The following is a 17,279-nucleotide window of genomic DNA, read 5'->3' as shown; positions in this document are numbered from 1 at the left end:
TGGGGCTGGGGGTGAGAGTTCAGAAAATAACTAGACTGCCAACAAGCTCATGTAGTAAAAGTTAAAAAGGAGCATATATCATAAATATATATGTATAAGATCTCTCTCTCTGTCTTTACAAAAAAAAAAAAAAGCTTGCAGTCCTCTATAAAGATCTGTCCTAGGCCAATAGTTTCCACATGCACCAACGCTACCATTCCCTGTAGCTTTAGCTTATATGTGGGAAGAGAACCTGAAGTCAAGTTTATTACTAATTGCATGAAGGGAATACAGAGGCACTTCCATATACTGTTATAGTCTTGATATATGGTTTTAGTACATAGAGCTAATGTTACTAGAGAGGCTGAGAACAGGGTCTCTGCCCTGTTTACTATCCCTGCAAAACAGAACCAACAGCTAGGCAGTCCAGTTATTTTGTGAGGTCGGCTTTTGTTGGATTGTGTCATGATGAAAATAATACCAACAGCGATTTCAATGTGAACATTTACATAGAAAAATATCTCAAATTAAAAAGACAAATCTTAAATGAATGAAAAACCATTAACAAAGGCAGTTTGGAGAACCAAATCTAAAGGCTTCCCTTTATTCTTTTGTGTCAGGTTGTTGGTGGTGCTAGTGTTCATTTTATTTGTGTGTGAGTGTGTGTGTCTGTGTATGTGTTGTGTGTGTACTCCTCTGGGTTTTCCTGTGACCAGACTAAGGGATTCGGGGTGAAGCAATGCAAGGGACGCATGTGATAAGCTGTTGTTACTGTGCTGTCCATATGTGAGAGATTTGAGAAACTACTGTTACCGTTTCACTGAAATCTGAGCATGATAGCGTGTTACTGCAAACTAACGGAAAATGTTATGACATGCAAGAGAAGGTTAAAACAATCCAGGTGAGACAAAACCAAAACCAAATCTTGCAATAAAAAAAAGAAAAGAAATCACAAGAAAACACCTACAAACAAAATTAAAGCCAATAATATGATGCTGATGCTGTGTGTGTGCATTACTGTGAAATTCCAAATCTAAGGATGATAACAAGATGATTTTATGAGTGGCTGTGTGACTGTTCTGAAGAGGGCAGTCTACGTTTGCTGTCTGAAAGTGTGCATGAGTGTGCGTACGAGCGCTGCGTGTTTCAGGGCCCAGACTTGGATGTCAGCGCGGCCCCATCCCCGTGGTGGCAGCCGGCCTCGACTCACTTCTCTTATCGCTCGTCTGACCATTGATGTGCAATACTGTTCATCCCTTATTAAAAATTAATAGTGCATAGGTGAGGGGACGAAAGAGCACATGTAGAGTTAGTGTTATGACTGTCTGTTGTGTGTTCGCTTTCTCGCACTCGCCTCATGGCTATCACTTCTCCCACAGCAGGACACCCTGATACTTTGACAGGTAAACAAAGACCAGCCACTTAGTGCATATGTGTCACACCATCGGATGGTGTCACCATGATTGGCCAATCGGAAATGAAAGAGGCTCAGGGCTGAGCGAATCGAGCAACAGAGTGTGGCGACGCACAGGAATGCGGCTGCGGTTGTGGTCTGGACCCTGAGCAGCACTGGGCTCCAGGTGAGGTGTGTGGGGGTGGTGGGTGTCAGATGGGACCATGTACCTGGAGGAGAGATGCGCAGAGAAATACACAGATATGGAGGTGTGCAATTTGGGGTTGCAATCTTTTCAGCTTGCACATCCGACTTTACCATCTACCACTTCTTGTTTGTTTTTGGATCTCCCAGCCAATGCATGGAGTTTCATTGTGGAGACAACAAAATGAAAAAAAAAAAAAATTATATCATTAAAAAAAGAGAAAAAAATAAATGTTTAATTGGTCATTTGTCAGGTTGCCATATTGTGTTTCCTTTCTGACATTTCATGGTGCATGTGAGACAGTTCTTCATCTTCTTCCTCCTCCAAGCATTCTGAGTCTGTCCACTCAATCTCATTGAAGCCTCCTGCATAAAGGGGGGGACGAATGTTCCTGTTCAAATCGTGTTGAATTGGGAGTCCTCTTGGGGCGGTGTGGGGTTTTTCGAGTTCTTCTGTAGTAGTACTTTGAATAGTGTTGGCGAAGGAGAAAGACCTTTTAGTGTCAGCAGTTTGTTCTTTATCAGCGGTGATGTGTTTGCTTTTCAAATTTCCAATTTTCATGACACAATTTTAGCTGTTGATTCAGAGAGGCCTTGTCAGAGGAACCAGGACTGTGAAGAAAAAACAAGAAAATGTGTCTTTTTAGTTTAAAATCCACATGACATGATTTAAATTTCAACTTAGTCTTGATTTAATTCAGCATTTAGTTGCAGCGTGCGTGTGAACAACAGAAAAATACCTACCAACAGACACATTGACAAGAAATCGATGTGAGTAAAGAAGGTAGAAGAAGTGAAGAGACTTGATAGAGTATGAAGAGGTATGAAGTACAAACACAACTTTTAATCATGGTGGAAATCAAAGGTTTAAGTGGACGAAATCGTGCGAACATTCACAAAACCTTGAGGTCAACAGTCCCACATCAGACATCACAATATAAATCTGGAGGGCTGTAAGGTAACAGAAAAAAAGAAAAATTAAAGTAAATTAAGTTTATTTTTTCAGACATTCTTCTGATGTTGTGTTTTTTTTTTCTTTCTATCAAAAATACTGAGTAATTTCACCTCTTCAGTCAAATGAATATACAATTTAAAAAAAATCTACTCTGTGGTTGAATTGGTCACAACCAGGAGGAATAAGTAGACACTGATTTGTTTGGAGAGATCATGGGCCTCCTAGTGCAAGTAGTCCTTCATCCACTAGAGGGCACCCTACTACTCCATTTCTCCCTCTCTCCCAGTACTTTGCTGAGCGGTCCCATGCAGTGTCAAAAAAGTTGCCACCTCAACTTCACCACTTGCTGCTTTTAAGAGGGCTGACTCAAGCTTTTGCACTTATTAAAAACAGTTGTGTTATCACAGAGTTACAAATGAATTAAGGCAGCAGTATCTGTGTTGGTCTAAATGGGTTTCCAGTGAGCAAACACAGGACTGCGGCTGCTCCGTCATGTGCTACTAGTTTTACATGTAAGGCGATCCTCCTAATATGCCCCTGCTCTGTGGGCCAGCGTGGGCTCAGGCTACACTGTAAAGCTACTGAGGGCAGCTACTCCAGGGATCCAGTTTCCCAGTTTGATAAGAGGGCAGAGTGGAGGCTTTGGCACTGGCTGAGCCGCTCTGGCTGCCACTGACATTCCTCAGGCCTCAGCCTGGGGAAAGCAGCGACCCACCACACCTTTAACAGCGAACTCTCTGTTGTCCCCCATGCGAGCAAACTCAGAGAAAGTTTTACCCCCTCTGAACCTCCATCTATCCTCCACCACCTCTGCCTCTCTCTGCAGATAACTCCTCCTCCTGGCTCCAACTTCCATTAACCCTGTCCTCTTTTTCTCTCTCTCTCTCTCTCTCTCTCTCTCTCTCTTACTCCAGCTCTCCCAGTGTAATCCTTGGCAGTGGAAAGTGACCCCCCCACCCCCGCCTTCAAGTCCAAGTTCAACTGCCTATGACATCATGTCTGGTTGCTGCGGGCAACCAGACAGCCGGGACGTGACTGTGGAGTGCAGCGAGCTTCAACTAACTCCCTCTCCCCTTTTTTCTTCCCTCCCATTCTCTCAGTCCCTCTTACTTTTTTCATACATGCCTCACTGTCTCCCTTGCTCTCTTCCTGCATAGCTGAGGTCTTGCCACCAGAGAGCTCCTTAGACCAGCTTTTCTCTGCTTCTTGCTCTGACAGCAGTTTGAAGATTCTCTCCCTCTGTCTTGGCTAGTTGGCTAGCAGGCAGCAAGGCGGGCTGGCAGGGCCATCGTCTGAACCTCGCCATATGCCAGAGAACAGCAGGATAGGCAGAGACCTCTGTTACTTGCTCTGGCTGAGGCTGTTGCTGACCTACTAGGCTCAGCTAACTGGGAGGATTTAGTGCCGATGCCCAAGTTCTCGCTGTGCTTGCCGTAAACCCGACAGAAATGCTCAAAGTGGACATTTTTCAATAATGTTTGATAAGCAATAGCAGGAGATAATAAGCGTTTGGAACAGATGTAAGCTGTTGTTTTTGTAGGAGGGAGAATGAGGGGCAAGAGTTTTGGCACGGAGTTGAAGTGTATGTGCACATGTGCATATGTGCTAACACGCATTTGGATGGTGTTTGGATGTCCCCTCGGTGCCAGAGCTACATCTGTAGGAGAGTGGTGCAGGTGGGGAGCTTGAAAATACTAAAGGGAGCAGCAGGAGGAGAGGGGGGGGGGGGTCGCAGTCGAGCAGAGCTGTGCCGAGGAGGAATGCAGATTGTTTCCATGTGTGGAGAGGACAGGAGAGCCGAGTTGGCTGCAGGCAGGTGCGGTTAGCCCCTAATGAGAAAAGTTGTGTTGGTGATGGAGGAGGCCCAACACACTGCAGCCCAGTGGCAGTGAGCAGCCAAAGCTGAAACCACAATGTAGTGCACTACTGGCCTCACACGCTGCACTAATACACACTGTGGGGCCTAGCAGAGATAAATCAACACTGCTGGAGCTGAAACTAACTGGCACTGCTTACATTCACTGTGGGGAAACTACTGTGGTAGAGGCACTGTAAACCAATACTGAAACTAAAGGCCTTGATACATGGGCAACACTCTGTTTCAATGAAACTCCACTCAACACCACTCAGCTGAGCAAGTTTTGCCATAAATTGACAGCCTATATCTGCATGTTAAAATGAGAAAATATCATCTTTTCCGACAGCTACCGAGTTTGATTATCAACAGATCCCTCTCCACACAAATTGAGTTGAAAAAGCAAACAAGTCGACCCTGAGTTGGGATTGTTCGGTGAAAATATTTAAGTCCAAATTTAGCAAACTGATAAATATTTATGGACGGCTACACAAAATATTCATCACTGGTGTCATGTTCTGAATCACTGGTTGTAGCATGTTGCCAGTGCAGAGCTATTGTTCAAGTATTGCCTCTGTATCACGGCCTTCGCTCTGAATGACATGCTTGTTCATTTAAAGCCAAAGATGCTTGCACTGATAGTGTGTTGGAGAGTGGCATCCACGTACAGCACTGTGCAGAGTTACGCTTGCAGTGGGTGATGACGGAAAAGGAAGAAAAAGACATAAAACACAGGAGGAGGAGGAGGAGGAGGTAGGAGGAGGGAGAAGTGGATATGTGCATGTTAATTAAATGAGGGAAGTTGGCGGGGTACCTGAGTCTGCTGGGGGATATTCAGAAAGTTGTCCCGTGTTCCGATGCCGACAAACCGGTTGGGAGCTGTGGAGCCTGGCGTGGAGTATGCTATAAACAGAGAGATACAAGTGTGTACATGCTTTTACACACACACATACACACTCAGCTCATAGCAGAGTTTGATGCTCTGATCATTTTCTGTATATTTTAATAAACTTGGAAGGCTATAGCTACGTGTAACTGTCTAAGTATTTACTGGAAAAAGACAGTAAGGGTCAGGGATACTGATTCCCTACTAGGCCCATGGGTGAATTGTTCACATTGTGGGCTGCTTTATTTGAAATTTTTTTGTACCTAACCATTTAATCAGTGGTTTAAAAGGGGGGCAGACAGTCTGTAGTGATTAGAGCTAACATGGAGAATCTTTTCCCCCCAGATGTGGCTGCCCTGTTAGTCATAGACCCTCCTCAGCAGCCCCTGGCCTCAATAATAAGCCACAAAAAACCCCACTAAGGATTCACTGTAAACATAATAACAGGGTGACCTATGGAGGGAAATGTATTCATCACCAGTGGTAAACAATGCTCCATTTATGTTAAACAGGTTGAGAGGAGCATCTTGCCTATAAAGTGACACCACTCAGGGATGCCACAGGATCAAATTTAGGGCAGTTGTTTTCACTGGACTCCAACATGACAGCTGAGTAGGACCTTTGCTGTGCATGGCTTGAGTGAGTTAAGGGGATGGGGATGTGTGGGGGTGACAGAGACAGGGCTGGAAACTGATGCATGAGTGTGGGTGAGCGTGTATCATGTGCAGGTGTGTGTTTATGTGTGCATGTTTTATGACTGTAATTAAGATATCTTGAGAATCATAGACAAAATTAGAGGGGGAGGAAAAAAAATACAGTGATAACAGTCACCGAGATGAGAAAAGAGACGGAAAATACGATATTTATTTATATAGATGTTCATATAAATAAATAAGAGCGACACGTTAGTCTGAGAGAGCTGGAAGGGGGGGAGGGGAGGAAAAAGTTGATAGGACAGGAAGAGGAGAAAAAGTTAAAACAAAAAGGAGGAGAAGGTGCCCTGGTTGCTCCGTCCAGTGCCCCCTCTTGGTGTGCCTCTCCCATGGCCCGACTCTCGTTCTGCACCTGTTCTGGGTGGAACCGACCAAAGCTTCACCACTCTCTGATGACACTCCTCTCTCCCGCTCCCCCAGTATAGCACTAATTAGACAGGTTTGATTAGATTTTATCATTCATGTTTTGAGAGATGGGTTGTTCTTGTTATACCGTGATTTTCATGTTTTTTGTTGTTCTCAATTTTTAATTGTTGTGAGATTTGTGTGAAAGTGGCGAGGGGATTGGGTGGTAAAGTGGGGCATGATGTTTTTTGGAGTCCACGCCAACTGCCCTAATTTTGTTCCCTTAAACAGAAAAAAAACGAGAGAAATAGAGGAAAAAGAAACAAAGAAAGGAGGATATGAGAATATATCAAATAAAGAAAAGAAGAAAGCAAAAAAGAAATGAGAGAAGGGGGTAGACTATATCGCCACTGTCACAGACAGACATGCAAAGTCTGCATTGATCAAAGGCTTGCAGCTACAGAGGCAACGTGCACAGGGCCCTGCTCTGCTCTGCTCCCCCAAACTACAAAACACATCAAAAAGAAGAGAGAGAAACTACACTGCCTCTTGTGGTGCTAGCAGGAAACCCAACACCAGAGAGGGGAAAAAAGAATTTGAGGAAAGTGAAAGAGTGGAGGAAAGAGGCTGAGGTGGTTTGCAACGACATGAAGAGAGAAAAGGAGACTGGACTTCAGAACAAGAGGGAGAGCAAAAGATACAGATTAGCTTCAAAGAGGATCTCTGGTTTGGCAAAGGCGTGGCTTCTGCCTTGACAAAATTGGTTCTTGCTAGTACGGTACAGTACAGTAGTCCATAAGGTGATGGATGAAACAGGAGTGAAGCTCCTGGGGCTGCTGAGTGTTAGACTGAGTAGATTGCAACCTTGCTGAAAGTCAACGGTCAACCTTACTGGAAGTAGACGGCCAGCTAAACTATGGAGAACGACAGCAGTAGCCATTGCAGAAGCCCCAGACCTGTTCCTTTGCAGTAGTTGAACTACAAAATTACAGAAGAAAACCCCAGTGTAGCTACACTGCACATAAACACTGGGACTTCTATGATGGCTACATCTTTTCTAGCCTACCAAACCTGACGTAGTATTGGGATATATATAGAGGATAAATTTGCTGCTAGCTAAGAGCTAACCAAACTACGGGGGCCTAAAATTGGTTTGGACTGGCCTCTGTGAAAAGTCAGTGGGGAGACTGGGGCATTAATGGGAGGTTTGTGGAGGGGAGTGGGGGGGGGGGGGTGACTTACACGGAGATGCGGGTGAGCTGAGTCCACCGTCAGTGGGCGTGCTGATGGTTTTAGAGTCGGGCATGGGGAGGGGCACAGGGCGCGCCACCGGGGGTGGCGGGGGCAGCAGGAAGGAGCCCGGCATTTTGCTCTGGCCACCTCCATTAGGCTGCAGATGGACCATACAGACAGGGTGAGCAGGACACACCCCAAGAAAATACAGTGTACAGGGAGCCAGACACACACACAACGTAAAGACACACACAGAGTCTCATTTAAGGATAAGAGACTCATATATAGACTAATACCGACAGCATCCACACAACTAGAGAAATGCACTCAAACTGAAACATACAAACACACTTGAGGACAAGGGAGATTTTCTTTAAATTAAAGAAATATCACAGTCTGGCCAAAGGTAGTGAGGTAAATAAGAGGTGGAAAAGTGACAAACATTGTCACACACAAGGGCAAAACAAAAACTGAGTTGTCCACGAGGGACAATGAGGGACTGTTATGGGAGGTAGTTATAGTGTAATGTGAGAGTTTAAAAAAGAAGGAAAAATCAGCAATGTGAAAAAGCATGTTTGTGCATGATCATCTGTGCATTGTGTGAGTGCACGCAACATTTTAAATAGTATACTGTCCTTAGTATGTGAAGTGATGAGAACAAAGGATAATAGGATATGGAAAAAGGGCTTGATAAGTGGATTCAAAGTTGCTCAGAAGGCCAAGTTACAGTAGAGGTTTACAGCACTAGAATGTACCTTAGTGAATGTGTGTCAAAAGCAATGCAGAAATATCCCTGTAAGGCCAGTAGACAGTCAGCTGCATACTGTGTTTTAATATTTGTAACTCGAGTGAGTGTGGGCATGTTATTGGGTTTCTCAAGAAGGCATGCCCTTTTGCAAATCTCTCCCTAAATCAGGCCCGCAGCACCACTGAAAGGCTCAACCATGTCAAACAAACGGCCCTCGTGTGACCCTGTTAGTTTCTGCATTTGTTCTGCTCCATTCATTAACAACTGTGGAGTAGCTTCACTTGACACATGGTGCGTTTCAGATCTTATTCTTTATCCTGCCTGCACTGGGGTTTGTCACAGTGTGTTGCTCTCGTGTACATGAATGTTTTTAGATAAATATTTGAGTTATGTGTTTCTTCATCTTCGACCCAGAATACAGTAACGTCAAGGAAAGTGGGAGTGGGTCTTTGAGGGATTGTTTACACGATTACTGGAATGCATCTCTACTCTCAAGTATCTGCTTCGGGTTTGTTCTATGGATACCTACCTGTCCAACCAGCAGTAATCTTGATGTGTCCACAAATCCTTTACCAGCCGCTCCCAAGTTTGCTCTCTATAGTAAATCCACTGCCAGCTGCCAGTTTCATCCAGACCTAACTAACCCAGTGACCTGCCAGCCTACAAGGACTTTTGTTTCTCCTTTCTACCTTCATTAATCTGTACACATCTGACAGGGAAGATCTCCTATTGCCCAACTCTGGGAAAAGGTATTAGATTATATATTGAACCTGTGATGAGTCAAATGCGGTTTGGCTCCTTGCCCCATAATTTACTGTTTAAGCACACCTGGCTGCCTCGTCCCGCTGATGAATTTGCCCTAAAACCTTTTCTGGTAGAGCTGTTTCACTTCACAAAGATTGCTCTATGTGCAGGTTTTGGCTCACTTCACCTTGTTGCGCCTGCCATTCTGTATGCTGACTTCTTTGTATATTCTTGTTTTCTTTCGTTCAACATCTCTAATTAATTCTACAAAACTGATATCTAACCATGTCAAACTACTGCAGCACAGCGTCCTACAATTACTCCACCTGTGTTTGTAGACCCCATCTATCACTTACCTGTGCACTGGGCTGTCCTGTGCCATCGGTGCACACAAACTGCACAAACTCCTTAAGCGGGTCCTGGTGGTGATGGTAGCGTATGGTGGGGTGGGTAAAGTACGGGCTGGACTGCTGGATGATAGAGGAGGAAGGGAAGTGCAGGGCTGAGGCTGAGGCACGGGGACTCCCTAAAATGAAACGGAGGTGGGAAAGGGGAGGAAGAGGAGAAACATGAGGAGAAGAGTGAAAAAAAATACAATGAGGTTCAAGTCATTGTGATATATTTCTACTCAATCACAGCACAGATGTGAAACACACATAACTCTCTACGCACTATAATATTCGGTACATGTAACATGCACACCTATGCCATGATTTAACATGCATATGTTTTAACTAAGCCCACGACAGCTGGCATCAAAGACCAGGTTGCCGTTTAGGCCTATTATTGTCCTAACACAGAAAATAGCTGTGACATTCTCTTGTGGTTGACTGACTGAAGCTGTTTCTGCTTACAAATGACTGGCATTATCCCTGGCTATTGGGCAACATCTGGTCCCATTCATTTTATAAATCAGCTCACTAGATTTCTCTGTACCTCTGTTAAGCCTGGCATCACTGCACACACAGACACACACACACACACGCACACACACACACACACACACACACACACACACTTTCACAGCCGCGTACACACTAGTGCGTTACAGTATTTTCTACCTTCTGCTTCCTCTTCATTCCTCTCCCTTTTTCTCTCTCACCCACACATACGCAAACCACTAGGGTATGACAGAGCCACACACACACTGGGTTTTTCCACTTTTGTTTTATTGCTTGTCAGTGATGTGTAATCAATCAGCAGCAAATCCTTGCTGTGCGGTTCTGCCCAGTAGTTTGAAGCTTGAGAGAGAATCTCCCCTCTGCTCCCAACCGACCACAAAACACCTCCCAGAGACATTAGTCAGACAGCCAGCCAACCGCACACGTATACACATACACACACGGATACACACACACACACACACACACACACACACACACAAACACACTGACACTCACTCCGCACAGTGTTTCGATCAAGCTTGAGAGAGAATCTCCCCTCTGCTCCCAACCGACCACAAAACACCTCCCAGAGACATTAGTCAGACAGCCAGCCAACCGCACACGTATACANACACACACACACACACACACACACACACACACACACAAACACACGGCTCCACTGTCTGTCTTGTCTGCTGTGATTCTATGGCTCTGGCAATTTGGCACACCAAACTAAAGAGGCAAGCTGCTAGGTGAGGGGAGCCTGGCGAACAAGCATCTGTGATATTGTCTGTCACCTGTTATCTCTTGTGTATACTGTACTCACTGTACTCACAAAGTAAGTCTCTGTTTATTCAAACTTTTCGTGTTTTTGTATAACTGGTCTCCCCATTTTTTTGTTTCTGGGTTGGAATGTGTCTGTGTTTTCTGTGGGCAGATGAATTTTGTGTGTCCCTGTGTTTGTATCTTTGTGTGCATGTATTTTTAGAGTCTGTATAAACATGTTGCTATGTCTGTCACAGTTTCATGTGTCTTTTACATATATTGCCTTTTGTGTGTTATTGTATGTGTGTGTGTGTGTGTGTGTGTGTGTTTGTGTGATTGCTGCCACAATGGTAGACTCTCCAGACAAGTATTATCAGGCAACAGTCAATCTGGCAGCTCTCCATGGCAGTGTGGAGCCAAAAAACAGGGCATAAACCATCCAGTCCTTACCCCACAACAGTCGCACTCACCAGACCTATACAAGAAGAGCAACCAGATTCAACTCATCCATGGCAAGACATGGCTGCTAACTGCTTCTCCCCCATCTCTGTCTACCCCATCTCTCTTTTCATCCCTCTCTCCTTCCCTCCCTCCCATCATCCTCCAGTCTCTTTATAGAACCAAGGCCTCCAAGGGACATTCCATTTGGATGGCAGCCATTTTAGCACAGAGTCCTCCACAAGAGTGTAAATTTACACATGCATGCATGTGTGTATTCTTGTGTACGTGCACAAATGCACTCAGACAAAATCTCGGAACACTGTCTCATTACAGCCTCTCTATTACGCGAAAATCTCTGCACACACAGTTTGAGGAGTGTATGAAGTTAGTTGAGTTAGTCCCTCACACCTCTTTTTAACACGTTCACAAAACCGAGCAGCAAATTTTAGAAACCAATTCAAAATTCTATCTGGTGTTCAGGATTTGTTAAGAGACTATGAGGATTCTCTGTGCAAATAAACAGCATTGCGTAATGGTGCGAGATCCAGCCAGGACTATATTTTCTAAATATACTGTGGGGAGCTCCGCAAGTAAATTTCAATACGTTTCAACACGGAGGGCAATGAGTCCAAATGACCTTTACATGGCAGGCCCCATTTGGCTGTGGGCCAATCCATCCCTTTGAGAGACAAATGGAATGAGAGGGAGAGACAGCGAGAGAGGGACATATTTATTCCTTTGAAAAGTGAAACTAGTCTACAGGGACTTGTTGGCAAACTTGAGATCCTGGAGACTTTGGGAATTCTCTGACTGGATATGGAAAAACCATGCTGGTTATCCTATAGGACCGAAAAGCCCTTATGAGGACAACTTGCCCTTACTGCCTCTATTGAATCAAGACCTTGGAAACACTGTAGGTTACTGGAGAATTTCTAGCCACTTCAGTGTGCATTTGTGCAACTATATGGGTTGCCATTGCTCTCAAGAAATTTTTTGAAGAACAAAAATACAGCTGAGATAGTGTGTTTGAATGCAGAAAGTGTTTGTTTGGCTGTAATATCCACTTTGGCAAGGCCTACTGTTGGCAGCCATTTGTTCTCTGTTGTCCTTTTCTTGCCTATATAATATAGAATTTTAACATTTTCACTTCAGACAGTGCATCTAATTGCTCCATATGTAGCCAGTAAATGACACTATATCATAATAAACAGCTTCATCACTTTGAATGCACTTGACTTGGACAAAAAAAAAAAAAACATTACAACAAATGCATGAAGCAGTAAGATGTGAGGCAAATCAGTCACAAAGGCATGGATGCAGCATCGGTACCATGCAATGACAATATTAAAAAACACAGGCACAAAGATGGTGGTAAAAATGGATGGATGGAGAGAGGCTGAAAGAGAGAGAGGGAGAGGAATTTATGCCAAGCCATGATGATAGCAGTAATACTGAAGAGGTGAAACTCTGCAGGCATATTGCTTCTCAGCAGTTGCATCTGTAGGATTGAAAAGTTTTCTTTTGCTTTCTCAGTAAGTACGTTTAGGATTTATCATTTTCAGGCACACGACTTTGTTTCAAGAGGAGTTTTGTGGGTATAAATATTGTAATCTAGAATCAAGTTTGACACTCCCTTTCCTTCTCTCTCTTTTTCAGATTATTAAAAGGGGGGGTTGGGGTTGTTGGTTTCATGGCAGGGCTCTCACCTGGTCTCACTCCTGCCAGCACAGGCAGCGGGTGGTGTGTGAACGCCATGCGGGGGGACCTCGTCTGGGAAGTCAGGGCGTTGAAATCAAACTTCCCCGGCTTCTTAAGTGAACCAGGCGAGGACAGTCCTGGCGAAAAAAAAATGGGATCAACAAAAAAAGTGGGGGGGAAGAGGGAGGAAAAGAGAGAGGTGGTTTTAATCAACAAAATGTTGCTTATTTGATTGGCTACACTAAAAAAAAAAAAATAAAAAAATCAATAGGATTTTTATTGAAGGGGACTTGAACAATAATAATTTTCTGATTAGACTGTTTAATTCTCTCACTGGTTGATGGCAGTGCACTTTTCCTGTCCTTTTTGGCTGTTGGCCATTGACTCCCGTTTGGTTCAATGAGTCATTCAGAGGACTCTGTAAATGATGCAGTCAGAAGGCATAAGAATGCTCAAAAGACCCAAGAAAACTTGATTGCTAATAATGGGGTTTTACTACTCCTAGGCAGTAATAATTCATTCAGAGATACACTGAGGATTCCAAACTCCCAGCTTTATGGTCATATAATATGGGCTGAGCAATATATCATAAGTGCATGTCTTCAAAGGAAAAAAAGGAGAAAAATAGCTAAATCCAAACAGAATCTGGTCTTTGTTTTCATGCCAAAGAACATCTGTAGCTATAATAATCCCTTCTGTGCCACTGTATGTTTTTCTGTCTCATCTCTTTCTGTTTCTCTCTCTCTTTCAGGTGCCAACTCTATGGTTTCTAAGTGTACAAGCATGGCCACCATACAGCCACAGTCAGCTACTTCTGGTCTGGTTTCAGCAAAGCTCACAGGCTGGCTGCATGAGAAGACGGCTTCATTCAGAAATAGCACACACTGTACAGTATGGACACGGCAGCTGCTGAGTGCGAAAGACAAGCAGACGGACAGAGAAAGGAGACAGAGGGAGGGAGAGAGAGAAAGATAGAGGCGAGAAGAACGTGGGAGACATGAAAATATGTGAGGGAGCAAGGGAGCAAGAGAGCAAAGCAGAACCTGTGAAAAATGCAGCAGTGTCTTTTTTCTTTATTGCATTGCCCTGACAACACGTATGAAATTGGAATGTCATAAGATGTTAAATATGGTTATTATCTCTCGTGCGCACACACTCACACACACGTCTGAACACACTTGAAAGGCCGCCACATTTAACTGGTGAAACAATAGACAAATTTCTTCATCTGCAAGTTTTATTCCAATCCTCCAAACAAATACGGGGTGTGATACTGTTCTCTTTTTAAACTTTTTTAGACTCTTGTTTTGTAGTCTATTTCTGTGGCCCCTCTACATCAAACAAGGCATTAAATACGATTCCTCCTCAGTTCTCCAGCTGGAAATGTGTGAAAGTCTATGGGAGTGTGGGGGCGTGTAAAACCTTCCCTCCCTGTGTGAAAGAGTTAAGTCTCAAGCAGGTGGGAGTGAATATGTGTGAACCATTTATGTCTTTAGCAGACATATATTCCCCCCCTCCTCCCAAATGAAGCGGGAGTCTGGAGGCGTATTGTACTGTCAGACAGATTCCAAGCATGAAAACAACCCCGATCCCACTTCTGACACCAGCAGTTAGCAGTGATTGCTATGACACTGTCAAACTGGTGGGAGAAAGGTGGAAATAAGAGCAGTCTGCAGAGACTGAAAGATGTAAAGGCACCAGAGGAGAGAGCTAGGAAAGACTGAGATTTGAAGGGAAACTGTAAAAACTAGAACCTTACAGATTAAACAATTATGGTTTCAGAGAGGCAGTCTTGTGTGCTTTTTTTTATGGAAGCACAAAATGAATCCTAAGTATAGAAATCACAGCCAGGAAACACAGAGAAGATCAGATGACGACTGACATCTATGCATATGTGCGTGTAAATTTCTCTTGGAGATGAATAAAGTATCTATCTATCTATCTATCATATAGGAAGTTATAGCACCGCCACTATCAGCAAGGGAATGCTAAGGACAATATTTCTGTACTTCCGAGACTGTGCGATAGTCTGATCTGGCTTTTGTCTGTGTGTCTGTGTGTGTGTGTGTGTGTGTGTGTGTGTGTGTGTGTGTGCCACAACTGCACTGTTTCCTCTTCTGGCAAGCATTAGTATTTCACTGGCAACCAATCAAGCGTTCCCATGATGACCCTTCTGTCTCTTTGCACTAACAGGCCTGCCACCAGATGCGCCTCTGAAGAACACACAAGCGCAGACATACATACACACTCACACACAGTTGGAAAAGACAGGAGATAGTGGTTTAAACAAGTAAAGGAAAGTTGGGGAATTCAACTCTCTCCAGTGATTTAAACCACATATGTCCATAACCAAAAGTCCAGCCATATCTCCCTACGGGCTTGTAACATTTAACTCAAAAGCACCAAGCAAGGCCCCCGCCACCACAAGTCTCTGGTGTCTCAGAAATATTTCACAATCATTTGGAACTAATATGAAATTATGGTTGTTTCGATTGCCTCCACTAACCTCCCCCACCCCTCTTCCCCCCTGTGGAGCAGATGTCTCCAGCATCCTCATGGGTCCCAAGGCTACACACACACGGAAACACCATCTGGGACCATGCTTCAGCTGTGCATGTGTGTGTCTGACTGGGCTGTGTCATGTGTGTGCAGAAATCCAAAATGTCTATATATCTGACTGTAACCATGTTTGTGTGATTTATATGTATGAATGCATTTTCATACATCTGTGTATGTTGCTGGACGTGTGTAGTTATGGAGGAAGTCAGGAGGAGTAAATGTTGCTCAGGACAGACTGTGAGCCACACTGGTGGGGTTTGATTTAGAAGTCCCTGAGTTTGTTTGTTTGTTTGTTTGTTTGTGTGTGTATGTGTGTCTGCTTGTTTATATACCCCCCACCTGAGCGGGAATTCCCTGATGAGATTTGCTGGTGGCAGATGGAATTCTTTGGAAAATCAGATGCACACTGTACCAAAATCACACATTCTCCACTCCCTGCTACCTTGCTCTCCTGTACCTACCAATCTCCCGCTTTTTGCTTGGTTTATCTTGACTGTGACAAAAATGTTTTACGCTATCCATGGTTTAAAATGATTCCCAAACCCACACACAAAAAGGCTGACAATTACAAAAGCTTTTGGCTTTCCAATTTTTCACTTGGATTTCGTAAATTAATCGGGTAAAGGGTCCAGATTTGCATGCTATTCTACACCCCTATTTGCCAAACTCATTAGTTGGTGTACAAGGCTGTGTGCTGCACTTTGGATAGTAAGGGGGCGATGCACATACACACAGAGGAGGAGAGAGGGTGAGTGAGAGAGAGAAAGACAGGAAAAAGATGGGAGGTGAGGCTCTGGTGCGCTAAGGCGTGCAGGAGCCTCTGTTGTGGCTCTGATGAGCAGCCTCTTAATTACATTTACAGCTAAGTGGAGCAGGAGCAGAAGAGCAGCCGCCGAGGCTCGAGTGAGAGTAGACTGGGGCAAAACCTAACCAAGGCTCTTGGCTCCTTTAGCTCACACCCTGACAACCCTTCTCTCTCATTAGTTATCACCATTTGAGTACACCAAAGTCTTCTTCTCTCTTCCCTCTTGCACCACCCACTTTTTAAAATCCACTTGCCTAATTTGTGGTTCTCGCTCCACCTTCTCTCCGCTGACATGTTTCTCTCTCCCCAGGGCCCATCCTGCTGTACACGTTTTCAATTAGACAGAAGGGAGACAGGGATGGAGGGCTGAAGGGAGAGCTAGGGAGCACAAGGAAGGGTTTTACGCCTCTGATCCAAAGAAGTGTCTTAATGAGGAACTTGAGTAGAGGGAGGGATGGAGACAAGGTGGGCACCTGAACACCTGCAGGGGTGGGGAGTATGATAAACATGTGTGTTTCAATGTGTGAAAGTCTGCATGAGAGCAGGGAATGTAAGAGTGTGAGTCACCGCAACTGGGGCGTCTATGTATGTACAGAACAAGTGCATGTGCGTGCATGTTGGGGATGGGGGGGTGTCTGTATACATTTGAGTAAGTAACTGTACCAGTGTGTTTGTGCAAGAGAGTCAGAATGGGTTCAGTGAGTAAATATGCCTGCTGGTGCTGTCAGTGTCAGCTTGGTGACATCAGTTAGTTAAAGTGTCGCTGGGGGGAACTGACAAGACTTCAGAGAGATAAGCCAGTGATCTGAGATGAGCTACTTGTAGTCTCACGTTTCACACAGAATAACCCTTGAACTGAATAATCCTTTAGAATTATGCCACTGTATATCACAGAAAATGTATTGTCAATAAATGAAACTTTGATCAGCAGCAATGACATCAAACTGCTTACAACTAAACATTACTGAAATTATTACACAAGTAAAGTGCCGTTTTTGGCACAGTATCCTTTTCCTTGCCACATGCATACCTACCTCTCTCTCTCTCTCTCTCTCTCTCTCTCTCTCTC

At 44.3% G+C, this 17,279-nt stretch overlaps 1 protein-coding gene across 11 annotated transcripts in view; it reads right to left on the bottom strand.

The window, feature by feature from the left end:
• Positions 1 to 119: 119 nt before the first annotated feature.
• Positions 120 to 17,279, bottom strand: part of nfixa (nuclear factor I/Xa) — a 116,038-nt gene continuing 98,878 nt past the window's right edge. For 6 of the 11 annotated variants that reach the window (XM_008276724.1, XM_008276740.1, XM_008276697.1 and 3 more), the window contains 5 exons: positions 12,855 to 12,983; positions 9,412 to 9,581; positions 7,573 to 7,720; positions 5,201 to 5,289; positions 120 to 2,188 (listed from right to left, as the gene is read on the bottom strand). In XM_008276724.1, the coding sequence (XP_008274946.1) occupies positions 2,174 to 2,188; positions 5,201 to 5,289; positions 7,573 to 7,720; positions 9,412 to 9,581; positions 12,855 to 12,983 (551 nt within the window). In that variant the 3' untranslated portion in view covers positions 120 to 2,173. The remainder of the gene's footprint in view (positions 2,189 to 5,200; positions 5,290 to 7,572; positions 7,721 to 9,411; positions 9,582 to 12,854; positions 12,984 to 17,279) is intronic. The other 5 variants (XM_008276772.1, XM_008276755.1, XM_008276746.1 and 2 more) reach the window with 4 other exon arrangements.

The sequence above is a fragment of the Stegastes partitus genome, unplaced genomic scaffold (assembly GCF_000690725.1).
Source record: "Stegastes partitus isolate 25-593 unplaced genomic scaffold, Stegastes_partitus-1.0.2 Scaffold3, whole genome shotgun sequence".
Classification (NCBI taxonomy): domain Eukaryota; kingdom Metazoa; phylum Chordata; class Actinopteri; family Pomacentridae; genus Stegastes; species Stegastes partitus.
The sequence above is the reverse complement of the archived record's forward strand: the minus strand, read 5'-3'. Positions and strand labels throughout refer to the sequence as shown.